The 19,991-nt window shown below is 34.5% G+C and overlaps 1 protein-coding gene across 5 annotated transcripts; it reads left to right on the top strand.

The window, feature by feature from the left end:
• Positions 1–670: 670 nt before the first annotated feature.
• CCT (RNA polymerase II transcription mediator) lies at positions 671–14,424 on the top strand. 5 transcript variants are annotated; one of them, XR_002444999.2, is made up of 15 exons: positions 671–1,228; positions 2,172–2,216; positions 2,339–2,532; positions 3,030–3,089; positions 3,300–3,405; positions 4,110–4,178; positions 4,304–4,357; positions 4,479–4,586; positions 4,936–5,085; positions 5,174–5,518; positions 5,664–8,059; positions 8,532–11,132; positions 12,008–12,323; positions 13,090–13,860; positions 14,174–14,422. XR_002444999.2 is itself a non-coding variant. In XM_089783074.1 (15 exons), the coding sequence occupies exons 4-15, from the start codon at positions 2,405–2,407 to the stop codon at positions 13,540–13,542; spliced, it is 6,786 nt and encodes a 2,261-aa protein (XP_089639200.1). In that variant the 5' UTR covers positions 671–865; positions 1,162–1,228; positions 2,172–2,216; positions 2,339–2,404; the 3' UTR covers positions 13,543–14,424. The 5 variants fall into 5 exon arrangements, 4 of the variants coding, with proteins under 4 accessions (XP_089639200.1, XP_021281168.1, XP_021281169.1 ...); XM_089783074.1 differs by having other exon boundaries at positions 671–865; positions 1,162–1,228; positions 13,090–14,424; XM_021425493.2 differs by having other exon boundaries at positions 671–865; positions 1,155–1,228; positions 13,090–14,424.
• Positions 14,425–19,991: the final 5,567 nt, after the last annotated feature.

Here is a 19,991-nt window from a genome sequence, read left to right as displayed (position 1 = left end):
TTCATGAATTAAAGTATGATTTATGCGCTGTAGACGGGTTAAATATAAAATATTTATGCATGCAATTTGTGGAGTCTATATCTCTACAACTCACATGCATAGTTTTAGACTCTTTTTGCAAATATTGTTCAACTTTTTTTAATATCTTCTAAAATTGACACGTGTTAAACGAATAAATCTATTTGAAACTACTTTCATGTTATAGATTTTATTGCACTTTGGAATAACCTGGCAGTTACAAAGACAACGTTTTAGATATTAGTTGTTAAATATAATAAAATGTGAAGTTCAAAGTTTAGGTGATGACATATTTTTTAATATTTGCATGTTTAAATATTTTTATATTTCAATAACGTAATAGAAAAGAAAATTATTAAAAACAAGATAGTTAAAAGTTTGCTCTAATTGGAAAAGTATGGCCTCAAGCACTGCATCAATAATTGGAAATTTGGGCATTAAACTCACTTAATACAGTTTACTATACGGAATCCAATTAATTCCCCATTTTATCCCCACTTTATATTTTCCTCATCGTTTGGAGGATGGATGGAGAACGCGATAAGGGGGGAGGGCAAAATAGGAAAGTAAAAGATTAGCAAACAACAAATAATAATATTTTAATGAGTAGATCGCCCTCAATTTCTCCTCTTTTAATTGTTGAGCAGAGGAAGAAACAGAAGGCCCGAGGCCGTCATCGTCATCATCAGCCAAAGCTAAAAAGAGTCAAAGTCCTCAAAGCCCGAGGCCCTTCTCTCCTTCGAATCTCCTTCTCTCTCTCTCTCTCTCTCGAAATCCTCCTTTCTCTTTTTGTAGATTTCCCCCCCCTTCCCTTTTTTCTCTTCGAAATCCCTAATTTTTATCAGAGGTACGCTGTAGTTTCTTTGTCTTGCAATCTCAATCTTCTTCATGTATATTTTTGTTTCCCATTTCATCCCCGGCTCCTGACATTATTTTAGGAATTTGCCATCAAAACCCTAGCTTCACTAATCCGCAAAGAGGAAATAAGAAAGGGGGGTCACTGTTTTTAGCTTATTAGCTTATCTTTCTTGCATCTGGCATAAACCCTAGTTCTCATTTCTGGCTTCGAATTTGTATTGCTTGTAGTTCTAGAATCGATGATTTGGTTTCTAATTTTACCCTTTTGCATGTAAAAGTAAATAGCTTGGGTTCAGTTCAATTTGGGGGTTTGCTGGATTCTGGAGATTTGGTTCATAACTGAATCAAAACGGTGAGTTTTTAGTACTTTCTTGTGTGTTTTTGATGGTAAACCGGATTGAGTCACCTGGGTGAGAAATATTTTGAATTTGACAAGTGTTGCTTATTTCTTTTGGTTTGTTTTTATAGATCAAAGTCATTTGATTATTTTTATGCTGTTGTTTTACTTTATGTATTTCGAGTTCGTGGTTCCAGATTGCATTTCCAAAGTAATGGGAGCTGTTTTACTTTAAGTTCAAAATTTAATAATTTGTGAAACATTTTAGAGTTTGAAGTTTTGTTTGGAATCATATTTTTGCAAATTCAAGCTAATGTCTTATATTGTTATTCGAATGGTATGATACGGCTTTATAAGTTTATTGGATCAGTTCTTAGCAACAGAAAGGTATTGAGTTTAATTCATATGATATTCAGAGTTTTGCTAAACTGTTATTCAAACTGGTAAAAACATGAATTTACCATTTCCGTGGTTGGCATGGTTTAATTTTGACCTATGCGTTATCTGTTAATCGGTCATTGCTTTAAGCTCTAAACTTATGTTTTCATGTTTAAAGCCCTTCTATGGCAGAAATGATCAGAATTCCATCTCCTAGAACCTCTAATCATTGAATTATTTATCCATAGCTTTTATTTTATTTCTCTTTTTTTGAGCGTGAGTAGTAAGGCAGTTTATATGTATATAATTTGATTTCTCTAACCACATGAAACTAGAAGCTAGAACTGTTACATTGGAGTGGGTGCATAAATGTGACAATTTTAAATAATCAAACGCTATATCTTAGCTTTGATGACTTAAGTTTGACTGACGTACATACCTTGTTTCAAAAAACTATATTGGAGATTGAAATTGTGATTTCCATTCCTCAATGGTGTGCTTTATTTGTCTCTTAGTCTCTGAAAACATAAAATAAAATTTTCTGCAAGATGTGATGTTTTACTTTCAATGTTCTTGACAGGTCAGAGGGACGTTGATAAGCTAATTTGTAGATTTCATGTTTCAGGTGGCACACTCAGTGAATCTATTCTTTCTCAGTTTTTATTTTATCAAATTAGTATAAAATTACTTATGCCTTACATGGTGATTCTAATCTCTAATTATTATTATATTTTTGCATGAATGCAGTTTGGATTTGACATTTCTTCTTAGGATTTGATGCTGGAAGCAGTATGCCGCTGATAGTTGGGAGAAATGCAAAGGTATCATGCTGCCAGCTGCACTAGTGCAGTTAATAACAGTGGAATAGGAGGAGCTTCTGCTAGGGATACTGCCCGGGTTGACTCATCTTCTTTAGCACCTAACTTCTCGTTAAATTCTAGGTAACTGTTTCAAAATACCATATTCTTTTGTGCTCTGTTCACAGATGTCTTCTTGAATTGACTTCATTTATTGATTCTAAAACTAGTGTTTGATTATATTTTAGGATATCTTTCTTTGATGTTTTTTCAATTAATGACCACATGTTTAGAATGTTCTGCTCTCACTCATAAGTAGAACACTATGAATCTGGATTAGTAGTTCTAAGTCTAGCACGGAGCACTTTGCCCTTTTCTCTGATTGTCTGATTGTGCTTAAGCTACATCCCATTGTTATAGTGGCGGCTAATGCTTGCATATCTCCCAAAGCTTTCTTGTTTCTTCAAATTATTTTTTGTATTTTTTTAAAAATAGAATTGTGATACTAAGATGAGACTGTTAATTTATTTTATTCAGAGAACATATTTGTCTTTACCATTTTTTGTTAGAGCTGTATAGTTGTCTAAATGTGGAAAATACACTTTTTCTGCCTGGTCTTCTAAATTATTCTCATTTTATAGGCGGCAAACTCAGCTATCACCCTACAAATTAAAGTGTGACAAGGAACCTCTTAATTCCAGGTAATTTCTGCAATTGAATCTAAGCATTTGTTGTTGTGTTAGTTATTTATGCTGAATGGCTTCATTATGACTTTTGATTGTTTTATGATAATGGATTGCAGCTGACTAAGTTGATGATTTATCCTACTGCTTTGATTTTTAAAGTTGTCTATGTTTTGGAATGTAGTTTTTATCTTGAATACTAGTAAATTTATTGTTGTTCCTTTTCAGACTTGGGCCACCGGATTTTCATCCTCAGTCCCAAACTTGTCCCGAGGAGACTCTCACTAGAGAAAATGTGCAGCAGGGATATAAGGAGACTATTGATGGGCTGGAGGTATGATCTTATGATTGATTTGTTCACTACTGTTTCTTTGGTTTTTGTTTTTCTGCAACATCCATGTCGGTGGATGCTGTGCTGCATGTAACTGGTGGGTTAACTATGGTTTCTACGCAAATCTATATGAATTGCAATCATATCTTTTTTCTTGAACTTAATGCTCAGGACACCATACTTTACCTTTTTGAGCTAAGTAAAATGATTCTAATTGGGTCTTCATGAAAATGAAAAGATTGGATCTGGTTTTTTGTTGTTTGTTACTTATAATTGAAGTTCAAGATGCTATTTTTCTCTATTCTGCGAGAGAGGAATTGGGCAGGTGCTATTATTCAGATATATTAACACTTTCATATGGTTTGGGAACTAATGTCTGCATATGCTCCAAGCTTGGGATTCTCATTATTTTGTGGCAGTCTCTGTCAAACCATACTTTCTTCTTCTTCTTCACGTTGCTGTTGATACAATTATTAATTTGCCTTTTTGCTGTTGATACCTTTTTGCTGTTGATACAATTTGGATACTATCTGTGTGAGTGCTGCTTTGAGTTGACGCTGAGATTGCAACTTAGTAATATTTTAAAGCCATATGAAATTTGAACCTCCAATTTTTTTAAGATAATTTTGGGATATTAACTTTCTTTCCATTAGCTTCTTTTATTGCCATCATTTTGTCTAACATGGTTCTACATGCTGTCCGTTCAGGATTCTAAAGAGATTTCATTGACTCAGGTTCAGGCTTTTACAAAGCCAGTTGTCTTAAAATGCAGAGACGTAAGTTACTTGATTTGTGATGTTATGATTGTCAAGTAGGCTGTTCTAGGCATATATAATTTTTCGTGAAATATAACCGTCAGTTTTGAACTTCTTAAGAAGTAATTCGTTTCTCTTCTCTGCAGGCAATTAGAAAGCGTCTAAGAGCTATCAATGAGTCTCGTGCTCAAAAGCGGAAGGTTTATCTGCGTCCTTAGTTGTTTCTTGTTTCTGTACTTATATTATTGTTTTTTTGTTGGTTCTTCTTGAAGGTTCTGGATCTTCGGTATAGAAATTAAGGCTCTATATTTTTCTTGTCAGGCTGGTCAAGTTTATGGTGTCCCTCTTTCTGGTACACTGTTAAGTAAACCTGGGGTTTTCCCTGAACAAAGGCCGTGCAATGAAGATTTCAGAAAGAAATGGATTGAGGTAGGTTCATTCTCCGCTAAGTTCATGACTGGTTGCATATAACTTTGTTCCTTATTTTTTTTTTCATTGATTTCGAGTTCTTAAAACTTGGTGAAAGGCAGAAACAAATTTTACACATTAACTCAATGAGTTGCCTTCATAAACTACATATGCAATCGTGATAAACTTTTCTTAGACAAAAGACATGCCATGTGGCAAAATATATTATGATTTGGAATCAACTTGGACCTCAGTTGTTGAGGCCTGATGATCAATGATTAATGTTTTTTGATTACTTGCTTAAAAGAATTCTTTGACGAAGTTAAATGAAGTTTGTAGTTTTTAATTGTTGTGCTCTTATTTTTCTCAGGGCTTATCACAACAACACAAACGTTTGCGTTCTTTGGCTGATCAAGTTCCTCATGGGTATAGGAAGAAAACACTAATAGAAGTTCTTATCAGGAATAATGTTCCATTGCTGAGAGCAACTTGGTTTATCAAAGTAACTTACCTTAACCAGGTATTGTCATCAGTCGATCATGCTCTTCGTAATTTTACTAGGCTACTCTTATTATTGGAAGGTAGCAGATTATGGTTATCTTTTGCAGGTTCGTCCTGGTTCTGCAATTTCTCCTGGAGCACCTGATAAAGCTCAACTATCTCGTACAGAGCTCTGGACAAAAGATGTTATTGATTACTTGCAGACCCTTTTGGATGAATTTTTTCCAAAAAGTAATTCTCATTCTACTCAACACAGTAGAGATCGATTGCCACAAATGCTTTATGCTGGTTCTTTGCAGCATAGGAGTGATTCAGCATCAACAATCCTTGATGGTGAGGAGCCGTCCCTTCACTTTAAATGGTGGTATGTGGTGCGACTCTTGCAATGGCATCATGCAGAAGGACTTGTTCTTCCTTCTCTTATCATCGATTGGGTTCTGAATCAACTGCAGGTATTGAATTTTGGTGTACTCAACCCTCAGTGCAAATACTTTGTCCACCTTTCTGAGATGCACGTTCGTAGAGGAATCATGAGAGTAATTATGAGCTTATGAACACTCTTTCTGGTTTCTGATTGTCATATTTGTTCTCTTCCAGGAAAAGGAATTGCTTGAGATTCTGCAGTTGCTATTGCCTATCATATATGGAGTTTTAGAAACCATCATTCTATGTCAGACATATGTACGCAATCTTGTAGGCATAGCTATTCGCTTCATCCGCGAGCCTTCTCCTGGTGGATCTGATCTGGTTGATAATTCCCGGAGGGCATACACAATATCTGCTCTTGTTGAGATGCTTCGCTATTTGATACAGGCTGTACCAGATACATTTGTTGCTTTAGATTGCTTTCCTTTACCAACTTATGTAGTCTCACATGCATTGAATGATGGTGGTTTTTTATCAAAGTCATCGGATGATGCAGGGAAAATAAAAAATAACTCAGCAGATGCTTATGTTCTCAGAGGTAAAGGATTTGATTCTCAATGCCAATCATTGTCATTTGATCATGTTGTTTCCACTATCCAGAAATGTGCCGATAATCTTGCTAAAGGCACGAGTGTTGGATATCCTAGCCAAAGTGTGGCTAAAGCTGTGCAGACCCTGGATAAAGCTCTTTTGCAAGGAGATCTAATGGAGGCTTATAAAAATATCTTTGAAAATCCGTGTGATGGAACAGTAGGTGAAGGTTGGGTTGCAGAAATCAGTCCATGCTTAAGATCATCATTAAAATGGATTCAAACTGTGAATTTGTCATTGATTTGCTCTGTTTTTTTACTTTGTGAGTGGGCAACATGTGATTTCAGAGACTTCCGGACTGCTCTGCCCCGTGACTTGAAGTTCACTGGCAGAAAAGATTTTTCACAGATATATCTTGCAATTCAGCTTTTGAAGCTGAAGATAAGAGAGTTGCAGAATCCACAACACAAGAATGGCAGGGCTTCTGGAGGTAACAGCACTGCAAAGAATATCAGTCATCAGAATAATTATTCTTGCTGGAATTTGTCAGGAAATCTATTTGAAGTTAAAAGCAAAGTAAGAGGTGTGGATGGAAGAAATAGTAATTCTTCAGATATATTTGACAGCCCAGGTCCTCTGCATGATATTATTGTGTGCTGGATCGATCAACATGAAGGGCATAAAGGAGAAGGTGGCAAGCGCCTTCAGCTTTTTGTTTTGGAACTCATACGTTCTGGAATCTTTTATCCTCAGGCATATGTGAGGCAACTAATTGTTAGTGGAATTATTGATACAAATAGACCTGTCAGTGACTTTGACAGAAGGAAGAGGCACCATCGAATCTTGAAGCAGCTTCGTGGGCAGTTTATGCGTGATGCTTTGGAAGAAGCAAGAATTGCTGAAGGCTCAGAACTACTGGAGGCTGTAAATGTCTACTCAAATGAACGCCGTCTTGTCCTTCACAGGCTTCTTTCTGATCAATATAATAATGCAAACAATGCTCATGTATCTGCTAAGAAGCGGAAGTATCATTCGACCTCTGGAAGGAATGGTGCTTCCCAAGCTGCAGGTGATCAGCAGAAAACTGTTCAGTCTTCAAAGGCCTTCATAAGAGAGGTGGACCTTGAAGAACTGAAGTCTTCCATCTCAGTCTTGTTGCAATTCCCTAGCTTGTCTTCTACATCTGCAGATAGTGGAGTGGATGAGTCTCAAGGGAGTGTCAAGAGGCCTATTGGGTCAGCATGCAACAAGATGGACTTGTTTGAAGTTACTCCTGGGTGTGAAGATTGTAGAAGGGTGAAAAGACAGAAATTATGTGAGGAAAAAAGTTCATATCTTCAAGTACCTTCACCAATTCCATCAGATGACGAAGATACTTGGTGGGTGAGGAAGGGGCCAAAAAGCTTAGAGCCTTTCAAAGTTGATCCTCCACTTAAGTCAACGAAGCAAGTTTCTCGGGGTAGGCAAAAGACCGTGCGTAAAACTCAGAGTCTTGCTCAATTAGCAGCTGCTAGAATTGAGGGCAGCCAGGGAGCATCTACAAGTCATGTATGTGATAATAAGATAAGCTGCCCTCATCATAGAACTGAGGTGGAAACTTTGAAGCCAGTGGATGGGATCAGAATAACCCATTCTGGAAATATTATTTCCATTGGAAAGGGTTTAAAGCAGCTTCACTTTGTGGAGAAGAGGATAGTTACAGTTTGGTTGATATCTGTAGTTAGGCAGCTTGTTGAAGAGTCTGAGAAATCCGTGGCCAAGGTTGGCCAGTATGGCCGGCCTTTTGTTGTGGCTGATGAGAAGAGTCCTTTAAGGTGGAAACTTGGTGTGGATGAGCTATCAACTATCTTGTATCTAATGGATGTTTCTTGTGATTTACCTTCAGCTGTCAAATTTCTCCTTTGGTTGTTGCCAAAAGTTATTAGTAATCCCAGTCCTACCATTCAAAGTGGGAGAAACATTCTAATGGTGCCCAGGAATGTGGAAAATCATGCATGTGAAGTCGGGGAGGCATACCTTTTATCATCTCTCCGAAGGTGAATTATAATTTTTCTGCTTTTTTTTGCCTTTAAAAAAAATTGTTCCTGCAAATCATCTCTGGCTATCTAATTTGTTCTTCTTTAGATTAGTGCCCATTGCATGCAGTATGTTTTATTTCACCTGCTGTGTCTTGATCGTATTTTAGCAATAATTTTAGCCTCTTTTTCCTCCTAAATTTGGGCTTTCGAAAACTGTTTAGGATGCTTTTGCGTCTCTATTATTGACTGCATGCAAGCATTTCAACAATATATTTTTTCTTGGTTTATGTTGGAGTAGACTAACATCTAGGAAATCATTTTGGAGATTGGGAGAACTTCAACATATTTCCCTGAAAGTTATTGTTATTGCTCAGGATTGGATTATCAAGCCACTGGATCTGTCATGGCTAAACCTTTTGTCATTCCTCTCTATGTTTTGGCTTGATGTTCATATGTATGTCTTACTTGTTCAGTGATGAATTTTGTTCAGGTATGAGAACATACTTATTGCGGCAGATCTTATTCCTGAAGCTTTGGCGGCTACAATGCATCGTGCTGCAGCAGTTATGGCCAGTAATGGAAGAATTACTGGTTCAGGAACCTTAGTTTTTGCTCGGTATTTGTTGAAGAGGTATGGCAATATTGCCAGTGTAATTGAATGGGAGAAAAATTTCAAGGCAACTTGTGATAACAGACTTTTGTCTGAACTTGAATCTGGACAAGCACACGATGGAGAGTTTGGGTTACCACTTGGAGTTCCAGCAGGGATTGAAGATCCTGATGATTACTACCGTCAAAAGCTAAGTGGTGCACGGTTATCCAGACTGGGCTTGAGCATGAGGGATATGGTTCAGCGTCATGTTGATGATGTCTTGCACTATTTCTTAGGTAAAGAGAGAAAACTTTTTGCAGCCAATGCACCAAAAGGTCCTGCCATTGAAAAAGGGGATGATGGTTATCAAGTAGCGCAACAAATTACAATTGGACTACTGGACTGTATTCGGCAGACTGGAGGTGCTGCTCAGGAAGGGGATCCAGTTTTGGTGTCTTCTGCTATTTCTGCCATTGTTACCAATGTTGGACCAGCCCTAGCAAAGATACCTGATTTTACTGGTGGCAGCAATTATTCAAATTATCAGCCACCTATGAATTCCTTGAATTTTGCCAAGCGCATCTTGCGCATTCATTTAATTTGTCTATGCCTACTGAAGGAAGCACTTGGAGAGCGCCAAAGCCGAGCATTTGAGCTAGCTCTTGGAATAGAGGCTTCTTCTGCTTTAGCAGGAGCATTTGCTCCTGCAAAGTCCTCTCGAGGTCAGTTTTCATTGGCTCCTGATGCTCCTGATACTAATGCAAACATATCTGGTGACAATTTGAACAGTTCTGCCAAAGTGACTCTTGGGAAGACAACCAAAATGGTAGCTGCTGTTTCTGCTCTTGTCATTGGGACTGTAATTCATGGGGTTATTAGCTTGGATAGATTGGTATCAGTCTTAAGATTAAGGGAAGGTTTGGATGTTGTTCAGTTTGTAAGGAGCACAAAAACCAGTTCTAATGGTAATGCTCGATCTGTTGGGGCTTTTAAGGTTGACAACTCCGTTGAAGTTTATGTGCATTGGTTTCGGTTGTTTGTTGGTAACTGCAGAACTGTTTGTGATGGACTGGTTTTGGAACTCTTGGGTGAACAATCAGTTGTGGCTCTTTCAAGGATGCAGAGATTGCTCCCTATCAGTTTGGTCCTTCCACCGGCTTATGCAATATTTGCATTTGTTATATGGAAGCCCTTCATTTTGAATAGTAACATCGCAAGTCGTGAAGATGTCCATCAATTATATCAGTCTTTAACAATGGCCATTGGCGATGCCATAAAACACATACCTTTTCGAGATGTTTGTATGAGGGATAGTCGTGCTTTTTATGATATTGTGGCTGCAGATACCACTGATGCTGAGTTTGCAGGCTTGCCAGAGTTGAATGGGAAATCAATGGCCTTTGTCCCTCTCCGTGCAAGGCACTTTCTGAATGCTATAATTGATTGCAAGATGCCTTATTCAGCTTTTTCACAGGATGATGGGAATCGGGTTTCTGGACATAGCGAGTATAAAGCACTACGTGCAGAGAGTGAGTCAAATCTTTCAGATAAGCTTGTTCGTGCATTGGACACTCTGCAACCAGCTAAATTTCACTGGCAGTGGGTTGAGTTAAGGCTTCTTTTAAATGAACAAGCACTCATTGATAAGACGAAGAACCAGGAGATGTCCTTGGTAGATGCTGTTCGGTCTTCCTCACTCAGTTCTGAAAGAGCTTCTCCTTCTGAGAATGAGAAAGTTTTAATTGAGATCATCTTTACCAGATTGTTGGTCAGACCTGATGCTGCTCCCCTTTTCTCAGAGCTGGTTCATCTTTTTGGAATGTCATTAGAGGATTCAGTGTTGATGCAGGCTAAATGGTTCCTAGGGGGCCAGGACGTTCTTTTGGGACGGAAGACTGTTAGGCAACGGCTCATTAATTTTGCTGAAACTAACTGCCGTTCTACGAAGACCCAGTTTTGGAAGCCTTGGGGATGGTCTTACTCTGGTGTTGACCCTGTGACAAACAGGGGAGAGAAGAAGAAGTACGAAGTCACCTCTCTCGAGGAAGGTGAAGTCATTGAGGAGGGCATGGAGTCAAAAAGGTATTTGAAGGGTTCTAGTCAAGTTGATATTGAGGGTTCCAGTATCAGCCTGCAGCATGTAACCGAGAAGGCTTTCTCTGAATTGGTTCTTCCTTGCATAGACCAAAGCTCTGATGACTCGCGCAACACCTTTGCAAGTGATTTGATAAAGCAGTTTAACACTATTGAGCAACAAATAAACTCAGTTACTCGTGGCATAAGCAAGCAGACTGGAACAGCCTCTTCTGGAATTGAAGGTTCTACTAATAAAGGAAGCAATCGCAAAGGTATAAGAGGTGGTAGTCCTGGATTGGCTAGACGAACAACGGCAACGGCATCTGCGGAGTCTGTGCCTCCTTCCCCTGCAGCTTTGCGAGCTTCTATGTCACTGAGGTTGCAGTTTATTGTCAGATTGCTTCCAATCATATGTGCAGATGGGTAAATACATGATTTATTTGGCCCCTGATTTCAGTTTATTCCACTTTAATCTGAGCATGTTCAGGTTCTATGCTTACTGGCTTCCTGTTGTGTGAGACCTTTTTCTTTGTCCAATAAACTAAGAAGATTTTCTTGTTGCTATGAATTTGTCAGTTTTTTATTGTTTAATTTTCTTGTTTCTATGTTATCTAGTAGTATGTGAATCATTCTGCTGGAAATGAATATGCTCTGTACTTATTTTTTGTTTCCTTTATGAATTCCTCATGGTTAATTGTGTTTTATCTCATTTTGGTCTCAACTGAAGCCTTTCAAGTTTCATTTATTCTGTTGGAAAGGGGTCTGATAAATTAGCTTTAATGGTGCTATGTTATTTATCTAATACACTGACTCTTTTTTTCAGTACTTGTAAATTGATGCCTTAGTTTTTCAGGGCAAGAATATTTAATTTTGATGGCTTGTTGCTGTTTAACAACTGAAGTAATTCTTTTTTAATCTCTAATTCATAAAATTCTTAAATTGGAAACTTCACTGCTTAGATGTGTTTTATATCGGATTTGAACATCTTTTCCAATATCTTATTGCGAGGAAATCCTTTTTTTATTTAACTTCTCGTCCCTATTGTTCACAGTTGAATGTGAGGATCTTTTTCTTTATGGGAGAGTGCCAGGAGCATCAATTTTATTTTTTTTTTTTAGTTTGGTCAATTTTTATGCTCCATTGACTTTTGGTCTTCTACTGGAAACCCATGTTTTTTCAGTTGTTTCATCCTAATTAGTGTTCATGTTATTGTGTAGCCTTGATGCAACAATGTCATGAAATCTGCATTATCTCATTTCAAGTATTTGACACCAAGATTCATTTGTTGGATTCTTCAGGGAGCCATCAGCACGAAACTTGAGGCACATGCTTGCCTCTGTAATACTTCGATTGCTTGGAAGTAGGGTTGTGCATGAGGATGTTGACCTATCTTTTAATCTCGTACAGTTGAAGAGGGACATGGAGCTGATGTCATCTGTTGCATGGTCGGAATTGTGTGGAGATTGTCTTTTTGATCGCTTACTGTTAGTTCTACATGGGTTGTTAAGCAGTTCTCAGCCAAGTTGGCTAGGGTCAAAGCCTGCCTCCAAACATACCAGTGAATTTGCCAAGGATTTCTCTGGATTTGACCGTGAGGCAGTGGAGAGTTTGCAGGTTTGATCTCTATCATTGCACTAATTGAATTTACTGCAGCTTGTTTTGGTAAATAAACCTAAATTTATTAGAAATGAGAGCTTTCAATGTCCTTTTTTGTTTACTCCTCAAATTAAACATTTTATTATACTCTACCTCGCAATGGTAGACTATATCAATTTACTTGGGGGCAAAATGTGGTAATTTTTCCTGTCTGCCTAGTGGTTGGAGCCTATTCATTATCTGAATATTTATGATTGCAATCATAACGAGTATGTATGCTATGACTTCATGGTTTCTTAGCGGTTGAAGGTTTGGGGGATATTTTGGTCTTTTTAGCATTATAAAGGTACAAGAAAATTGCAGTAACATTGTGTGGAAATGAGGTCCATGAGGTGTTTGTTGCTGTACCTGTAATATAATTAGTAATGAGAAATATAGATGCATGCAACGTGCTAAAGATGTACAGTCATCATAGGCACTTTTAATTTGACTGAATGTCTTTTTTGTTGGATTGTGGACTTTGAAATTTTTCTTCCATTCCAAAATGGGTGTTTCTAGTTGTGGTTTATGATTTTATCATGACAAGTTTTGTGAAATATTCAATCCACAAGTTTTTGAGTTTTTGAGATTTCCTTTCTGTCAATGTAGAATGCAAGTGATTTTAATTGCTCTTGTGAAATGATTTAGTCCTTCTCATGAATATAAAGTTTTTAAGAATTCTTGCTGTATGTGTAGAAGTTATTATTTAAATTCACCTCTGACACCGTTTTTCCTGTGGGTGCAGAATGAATTGGATTCTATGCAATTGCCTGAGATGATTAGATGGCGTATCCAAGCAGCAATGCCAATATTATTTCCTTCTTTTCGCAATTTGATCTCCTGCCATCCACCTTCTGTCCCAATTGGTGCTCTTAGTTCGCTTCAGCCCAGCATCTTTGTCCCTGGATCTTACGTTGGAAATTTGAACGCACCTCAAAGACAGGTTCCATTGGCACGAAATGCAAATAATATCCTGGGAAAGTCCAAGTCGATGCCATTACTTCAGGAATATGATATGGAAATTGACCCATGGACACTTTTGGAAGATGGAGCAGGATCAGGCCCATCTTCAAATAGCACTGTTGTCATTGGCAGCAGTGACCATGCTAATCTTCGAGCTTCTAGTTGGCTTAAGGGGGCTGTAAGGGTGAGACGGACAGATCTCACGTATATCGGGGCTGTGGATGATGATAGCTGATTGTAGGTGTGACTTCATTTTTGATATGGTATGAGGTTAGCAAACCCCCCACAACAGGAAATTTAATGTGTCATTTGTTGTGCATAATTGGCATCAAGGTCACATCTCTTGCCCCTCCCATGTTGAATAGTGGAGGGAGAATTGTTGGGAGGGGCATTTTTTCACATCGGGAGGGTGAGGGGTTGGGGAGGTCTGCTGCGCATGCCGCAGCCCTTGTAGAAAAAGATGTGCTCATGTAGGCCATCTATTCAGCTTGCAGAGCCTGTACAAACTACTAACGTTTTAATGCCCTCCACTATCTGGGCCGTATAGTCACAGGTACGGTTCCAGAGGCTTTGTTGTATATATAGAGATAATTGTTTACGTTTACCAATTGATCAAGTAAAATATCTCAAGAATGACATGTAGCTGTTCCATTGCTAATCAATCTTTGGCTCCTCGTTGCCCTCTCTCTCTCTCTCTCTCTCTCTCTCTCTCAAACACACATTTATAGAAATACATTGAATACTTATGTCGGAGTCGAGCATGTGTAATTTCATTCTTGCATATATATGTACATGTGCGAAGATTAAAATTTCCTAAGGTGGAGTGGCATTGAGTTATTCACTTCTGTAACTTATATGAGATGTAGGTTGAAGAAATGTTTCGATAATTCTTAAAACATCAGCTTCTGCATACTTAAATGATGGCGTCATTGTTGGATAAGGCCTAATCTACAACTGATGAATGGTTGGGTCACAGGACCACCTTACTTAGAATTTGTAATATGTATCAGTTATGGGTATTTGTACAAATACAATTGCATTTTTCTTGATTTTAACAGATGTAAGACTTCTGGTTGTTTCAACTTTAATTACTATGGTAGCTGCTGGGCAATGATGCAATGTTAGCAGTTAGATGTTCCTGTTTATGCAAATAAAAGTCTGAAGATAGATGGTTTTGTAGATGAACTCTAAATCCTATGGTACTCTTTAGTTTTGGTTCTAGGTCAAAGGTAGTTGCCTTGTGAGGATATGAGCTAACATTCGTGAGTTAGTAATGTTTTTGGTTCATTTTCAAAGAATATGGAGCACATCTCAGCTGTTCCAAGTTAATCTTATCTCAAATTCTGAAAATCAGGCAAGGTAACTTGATTGATCTTGAGAGTAAATTAATAGGCCTTAATCCAATGGTCCAAAATGAAATTCTTCCCTCGCAAACGGACACCAATGTATTCCAAGAGTCCAATTGGCTACTTACCCAAACTCTTAACCATATATTAGTAGGTTTCAATCTCTGAATGCCCATAGCATCCTCTTCATCAATGGTTGAAGAAGAATTACTCTTTGATTATCACTAATAGCTCAAGCTTTTACGGCCAAGTGTATTTGATTTTCATCTTTCTTGCATCTCCAGCCCTCCATCCCTGAATATCTTTACGGTCTCCATTGGCTTCGGAATTTTCGAGATCGAAGGATTCATAAATAATTAAATATATTTTGATTCTAATATCATGCACTACATATATTTGTCTAAATCTCAATTCAAAAAACTAATTAATTAAGTGATCTTTATGTTTATATATTTAAAATCTCTTAAAACAAGCAGATTTCATTCTACTTTTTATTTTTTATTTTTAACCAAAAAAGAAAGAAAGAAAAATCAAATACAAATAACAATAAGACATAAATATTAACCAAATAAAACCTTATTGATTGGATATACGCGAATTATAACCACATGATTTATGAGTCTATTGTAAAGTTCCTTCTAAAAATTTCAAGACTAAAATTTGGCTCTCGACTTAGAACAAAAAATAAAAAAAAAAATAAAAAGGAATAAATAGGAAGACAGTTTTAAAATTCCGCTCCTTTCTTCTTTCTTTTAAAAATTTCTCTTCCTTTATCTCCTCTCTTCTCTTTGCTTCGTTCTGCTACCTATTCCCCTGCATCTCTCCTTCCTTTATTCTTCTCATATGTAAGATTTAACTTTACATATGATATCAAAAATCTAAATTTGTGTGAAATTAAAAATCAACAAAATTTAATAAATTTATTTTGTAAAATTGCATATTGGAGTATATGTTTTTTTTTTATCCTCGGATTCCTATTTTCCGATTTGATGTTTCAGATTTGAACATAAAATTCAAAATTTAGTTTTTAACTAATCAGTTATATTTTATTTTATGTGTTTTAATTCAAATTGCTATCTTAAAATTAAGTAATATATGTTATAGGATTGATATCTAAAGTTAAATTAAATATAATATAAGTGTTTTGCAACAGATTTAAAAGAAACTTAAAACGTGGATTTATCTAGATCTTTGGAGTGTTATGCATGGGTTTTGTAAAATTAGCATCTAATTACGTGTCAAAAAATCTAAAAACATACAAAAAAATGTACTAAAAACTTAATTAAGTGTCAAAAAATCTAAAAACATATAAAAAAATGTACTAAAAATGTGTGAAAAGCATGGCGAGTGTGGGGCTTAAGGAGGTTTGATTTCAACTCCATTTTGATTACTTTTTTCAACATTTTATATGATTTTAAAATAATAATGATTAAATAGTTATATATTTTATGGATGTTTATATATTTTTCTCTAATTTATATGTATGTATTTTATAAAATTTATTTTAGTATAAAATATTTTGGCAAAAATGGGTAAGAGAAAAAAAAAATTTTAGCATAACAACTTTATATAACATAGCGTCTGCAAATTAAATTATATACCTCAAAACTTACCTAGTGAAGTTTTTTTACAAATACATGAAAATAAATTCAAACATTGACAATGACAATCGAATATTTACTGAGTATTACTATGCTATTTAGTCTTTTTATTTTTCTTGCGTTGCTTTCTTAAAAAGCTTTCACCATCATTTAAAGATTAACAATATGAAAATAAATTCAAATATTGACAATGACAATCGAATAGTTACTAAGTATTTTTGTACAATTTAGATCTTATATTTTTGCGGGTTGATTTCTTAAAGAGCTTTCGTTATCATCTGAAAACTGTGCAATAACTATGGCCACAAACGAAATTAGAAGATCGATATATTCAAAACCTTCTTCGAATTTTTCAATCTTAAAGACATGGTAAGAACATTTTGCTCTTCATTGTATAATTACAGTTGGCACACTATTAGTGACTGTAGCAATTTCAACATCTTCATTCTTAAAAATCAATAATGTTTTACTCTTAAGCTTGATTGTAGAATTGTAGTAGTTGGCACACAATTATTTACCGTAGAAATTTCAACCTCTTTATGTGTCGATATGTTTGCTACGACAGATATATGGATAAGATGGATCAATGTGTTTGTTCCAGCAAGTATAGGGACAAGATAAGAAATACTTGAATCCTTAAGTTTATTCAAAGCAACCTACAATTTATTTTTAGACTAGATAATCTCTTAAGGATATGTTCCCTACCTAGAATCATCATGAAGAGAAAAGACATACCAAGAATCATTAAGTAGATAGAGAAAAAATAATAAAACCACAAAAAAACTATTCTTTATAATTCAAAATCCGTTTGTTGTTAAAAATTATAATAACGTATGTTATAATGGAATAATAATATGTTAAAATTTTCTATGTGAACTACTATTAAGTTGTAATTTCAATTTTGATACATGAGTTTTGTGAAATTATGTTTTAATTAAGTTTTTAGTAAGTTTAATTCCATTAAAAATAAAAAATAAAAAATTATAAAGAAAATTTGAAACAGACCTGTGGAGTATGTGTTCTCCTTAAACGTGTGAAAAACATATTAAAAAAGTGTGAAAAGAGGTTAAAAATGTATGAAAAGTGTGTTAAAAATGCGCAATGGTGACATGTGTGCTGTGTGTAAGGTTTATGGAGGTTCAATTTCGATTCTATGTTCACTATTTTTTCAAAATATTATATAACTTAAAAATAATTTTTATTTAATATTATACATTTTTATACATGTTTATATATATTTTTTAATTTATATACATGTATTTTATGAATTTATTTTATTATAAAATATTTTGACAAATATGATTAAAGAAAAAAAATTTTTGTTAACAAAGTTATATAATAGTGTCTTTTATCTAATAGATAATGCAAATTAAATTATATATAAAAAAATTTATCAATTAACATACAGTAAAAGCTTTTAAAAAGATAACATGAAACTAGACAAAAACATTAAGAATGACAATCGAAATACATACTAAATATCATTCCACAATTTAACCTTTTTTTTTTCACCACCACTTAAGATTGTGCAATTGCTGTAAACACAAACGCAATTAAAATATCAATGTTGAAAACCTTTTTCTAATTTTTCAATTTTAAAGACATGTTGAGGACATTTTGCTCTTGAGCTTGGTTGTAGAATTGCAGTAGTTGGCACACTATTAGTGATTGCAATAATTTCAACCTATTCATTCTTATGGATCAATGTGTTTGCTTCAATAGGTATAGGGCTAAGATGGGAAATATTTGAATCCTTAACTTTATTAAAATTAACACAGTTTAACTTTGGAGTAGATAATTTCTGAAGGTAAATGTTACATACTTAAAATCATCAAAAAAAAAGGAAAAAATAAAACCAAAGAAAAACTTTTCTTTGTAATCTTTGGTAAAGATGTTTCCAAAATTTGTTTATTGTTAAAAATCATGTATGTTATAACAGAACAGTAATAAATTGAAATTTTTTGTTATATGGATTAATATTAATTAGTACTTTTAGTTTTAATGCATGAATTTTTGTAACATTAGGATCTAATTAAGTTTTGATAAGTTTAATTGCTTTAAAAATGAGGAAAAAATTGAAAAATCTAAAAAGAATCTCCAAACAGACCTAGGGAGTATGTACTTTCCTTAAACGTATAAAAATATGTTAAAAATATGTGAAAAACATGTTAAAATGTACTAAAACGTGCAAAAAGCATACAAAAAATGTGTTAAAAACACGCAATGAGTGGTGCATGAGGCCTAAGAGGTTGGATTTCAGCTCCATTTTGAGTATTTTTTTCAAAATTTTTTTATTTTAAAATCATTATTATTTAATATTTATATCTTTTTATCCATATTTATATAGTTTCTTTAATTTATATGCATGTATTATGTAAACTTAGTTTATTATAAACTATTGTGGCAAAGATGGCTAAGAGAGAAAAATATTTTTTTGTATAGCACCTTTGTGTAACAAAATTATATATACTAACATCCTTCATCTAAATGATAATGGAAATTAAATTATATATATCAAAACTCATCAACTGACATACAGTGAAATCTTTTTTAAGACAACATGAGAATAAGCTGAAATATTGAGAATGACAACCAAATACTTAGTATCATTGTGCAATTTAGCTCTTTTTTCTTTTTTAGGGTTGCTTTCTTAAAGAGCTTGCACTACCACTTGAAGATTGTGGGACAGTTATAGGTACAAACGCAATTAGTAAATCAATATGTTTAGAATGCTAATTCAATTTTTTCATCTTGAAGACATGATGAGAACATTTTGCTCCTGGGTTGTAAAATTGTAATAGTTGGCACACTATTAGTGACTGTAGCAATTTCAACCTTTTCATTTTTATGGATTGATGTATTTGCCCCAGTAGGTGTAAGGCTAAGATAGGAAATGATTGAATCTTTCGACTTTATTTAAAGCAACATACAGTTTAATTTTAAACTAAATAATTTTTGAAAGAAATGTTTCATACTTAGAATTATAAATAACAAAAATAAAACCACAAAAAAACTATTATTTGAAATCTTTATCAAACGTATTTTCAAAATCCGTTTGCTTTTGAAAATCATGATGACATATGCTATAAAAAAACATAATATGTTGAAATTTTCTATTATGTGGAATACTATTAATTAGCAATTTTAGTTTTGATATATGAGTTTTGTAAAATTAAGATCTAATTCAATTTTGGTAAGTTTAATTGTATTAAAAACGAGCAAAAAATCAAAATATCCAAAGAAAATCTCAAAACAGACCTAGGGAGTATATATTGTCCTTAAACGTGCAAAAAAAATGTTAAAAATATATTAAAAACATATTAAAAATGTGTTAAAAATATGCAAAAAAACATGCTAAAAACGCACCCTGGATGGCATATGTTTGATTTTGACTCCATTTTGAGTATTTTTTTCAACATTTTCTATGATTTTAAAATAATTATTATTTAATATTTATACATTTTATGCAAGTTTATATATTTTTTAATTTATATACATATATTTTGTAAATTTATTTTATTATAAAATATTTTGGCAAAGATGGGTAAGGGAAAAAAGAATTTGGCATGACAACTTTGTGTTACAAAGTTATATATAGTAGTCTACTTGATAATGCAAATTAAATTATATATAGCAAAACTCATCAATTGACATAAAGTGAAGTATTTATAAAAACAATACGAGAATAGACTGAAACATTGAGAATGACAATTAAATACATTGTAAACAAATTGTAA

Source organism: Theobroma umbraticum, unplaced genomic scaffold (genome assembly GCF_002168275.2).
Source record: "Theobroma umbraticum cultivar Fairchild unplaced genomic scaffold, ASM216827v3 scaffold_4.1, whole genome shotgun sequence".
Lineage (NCBI taxonomy): Eukaryota > Viridiplantae > Streptophyta > Magnoliopsida > Malvales > Malvaceae > Theobroma > Theobroma umbraticum.
This window is presented reverse-complemented; position numbering and strand designations above follow the sequence as displayed.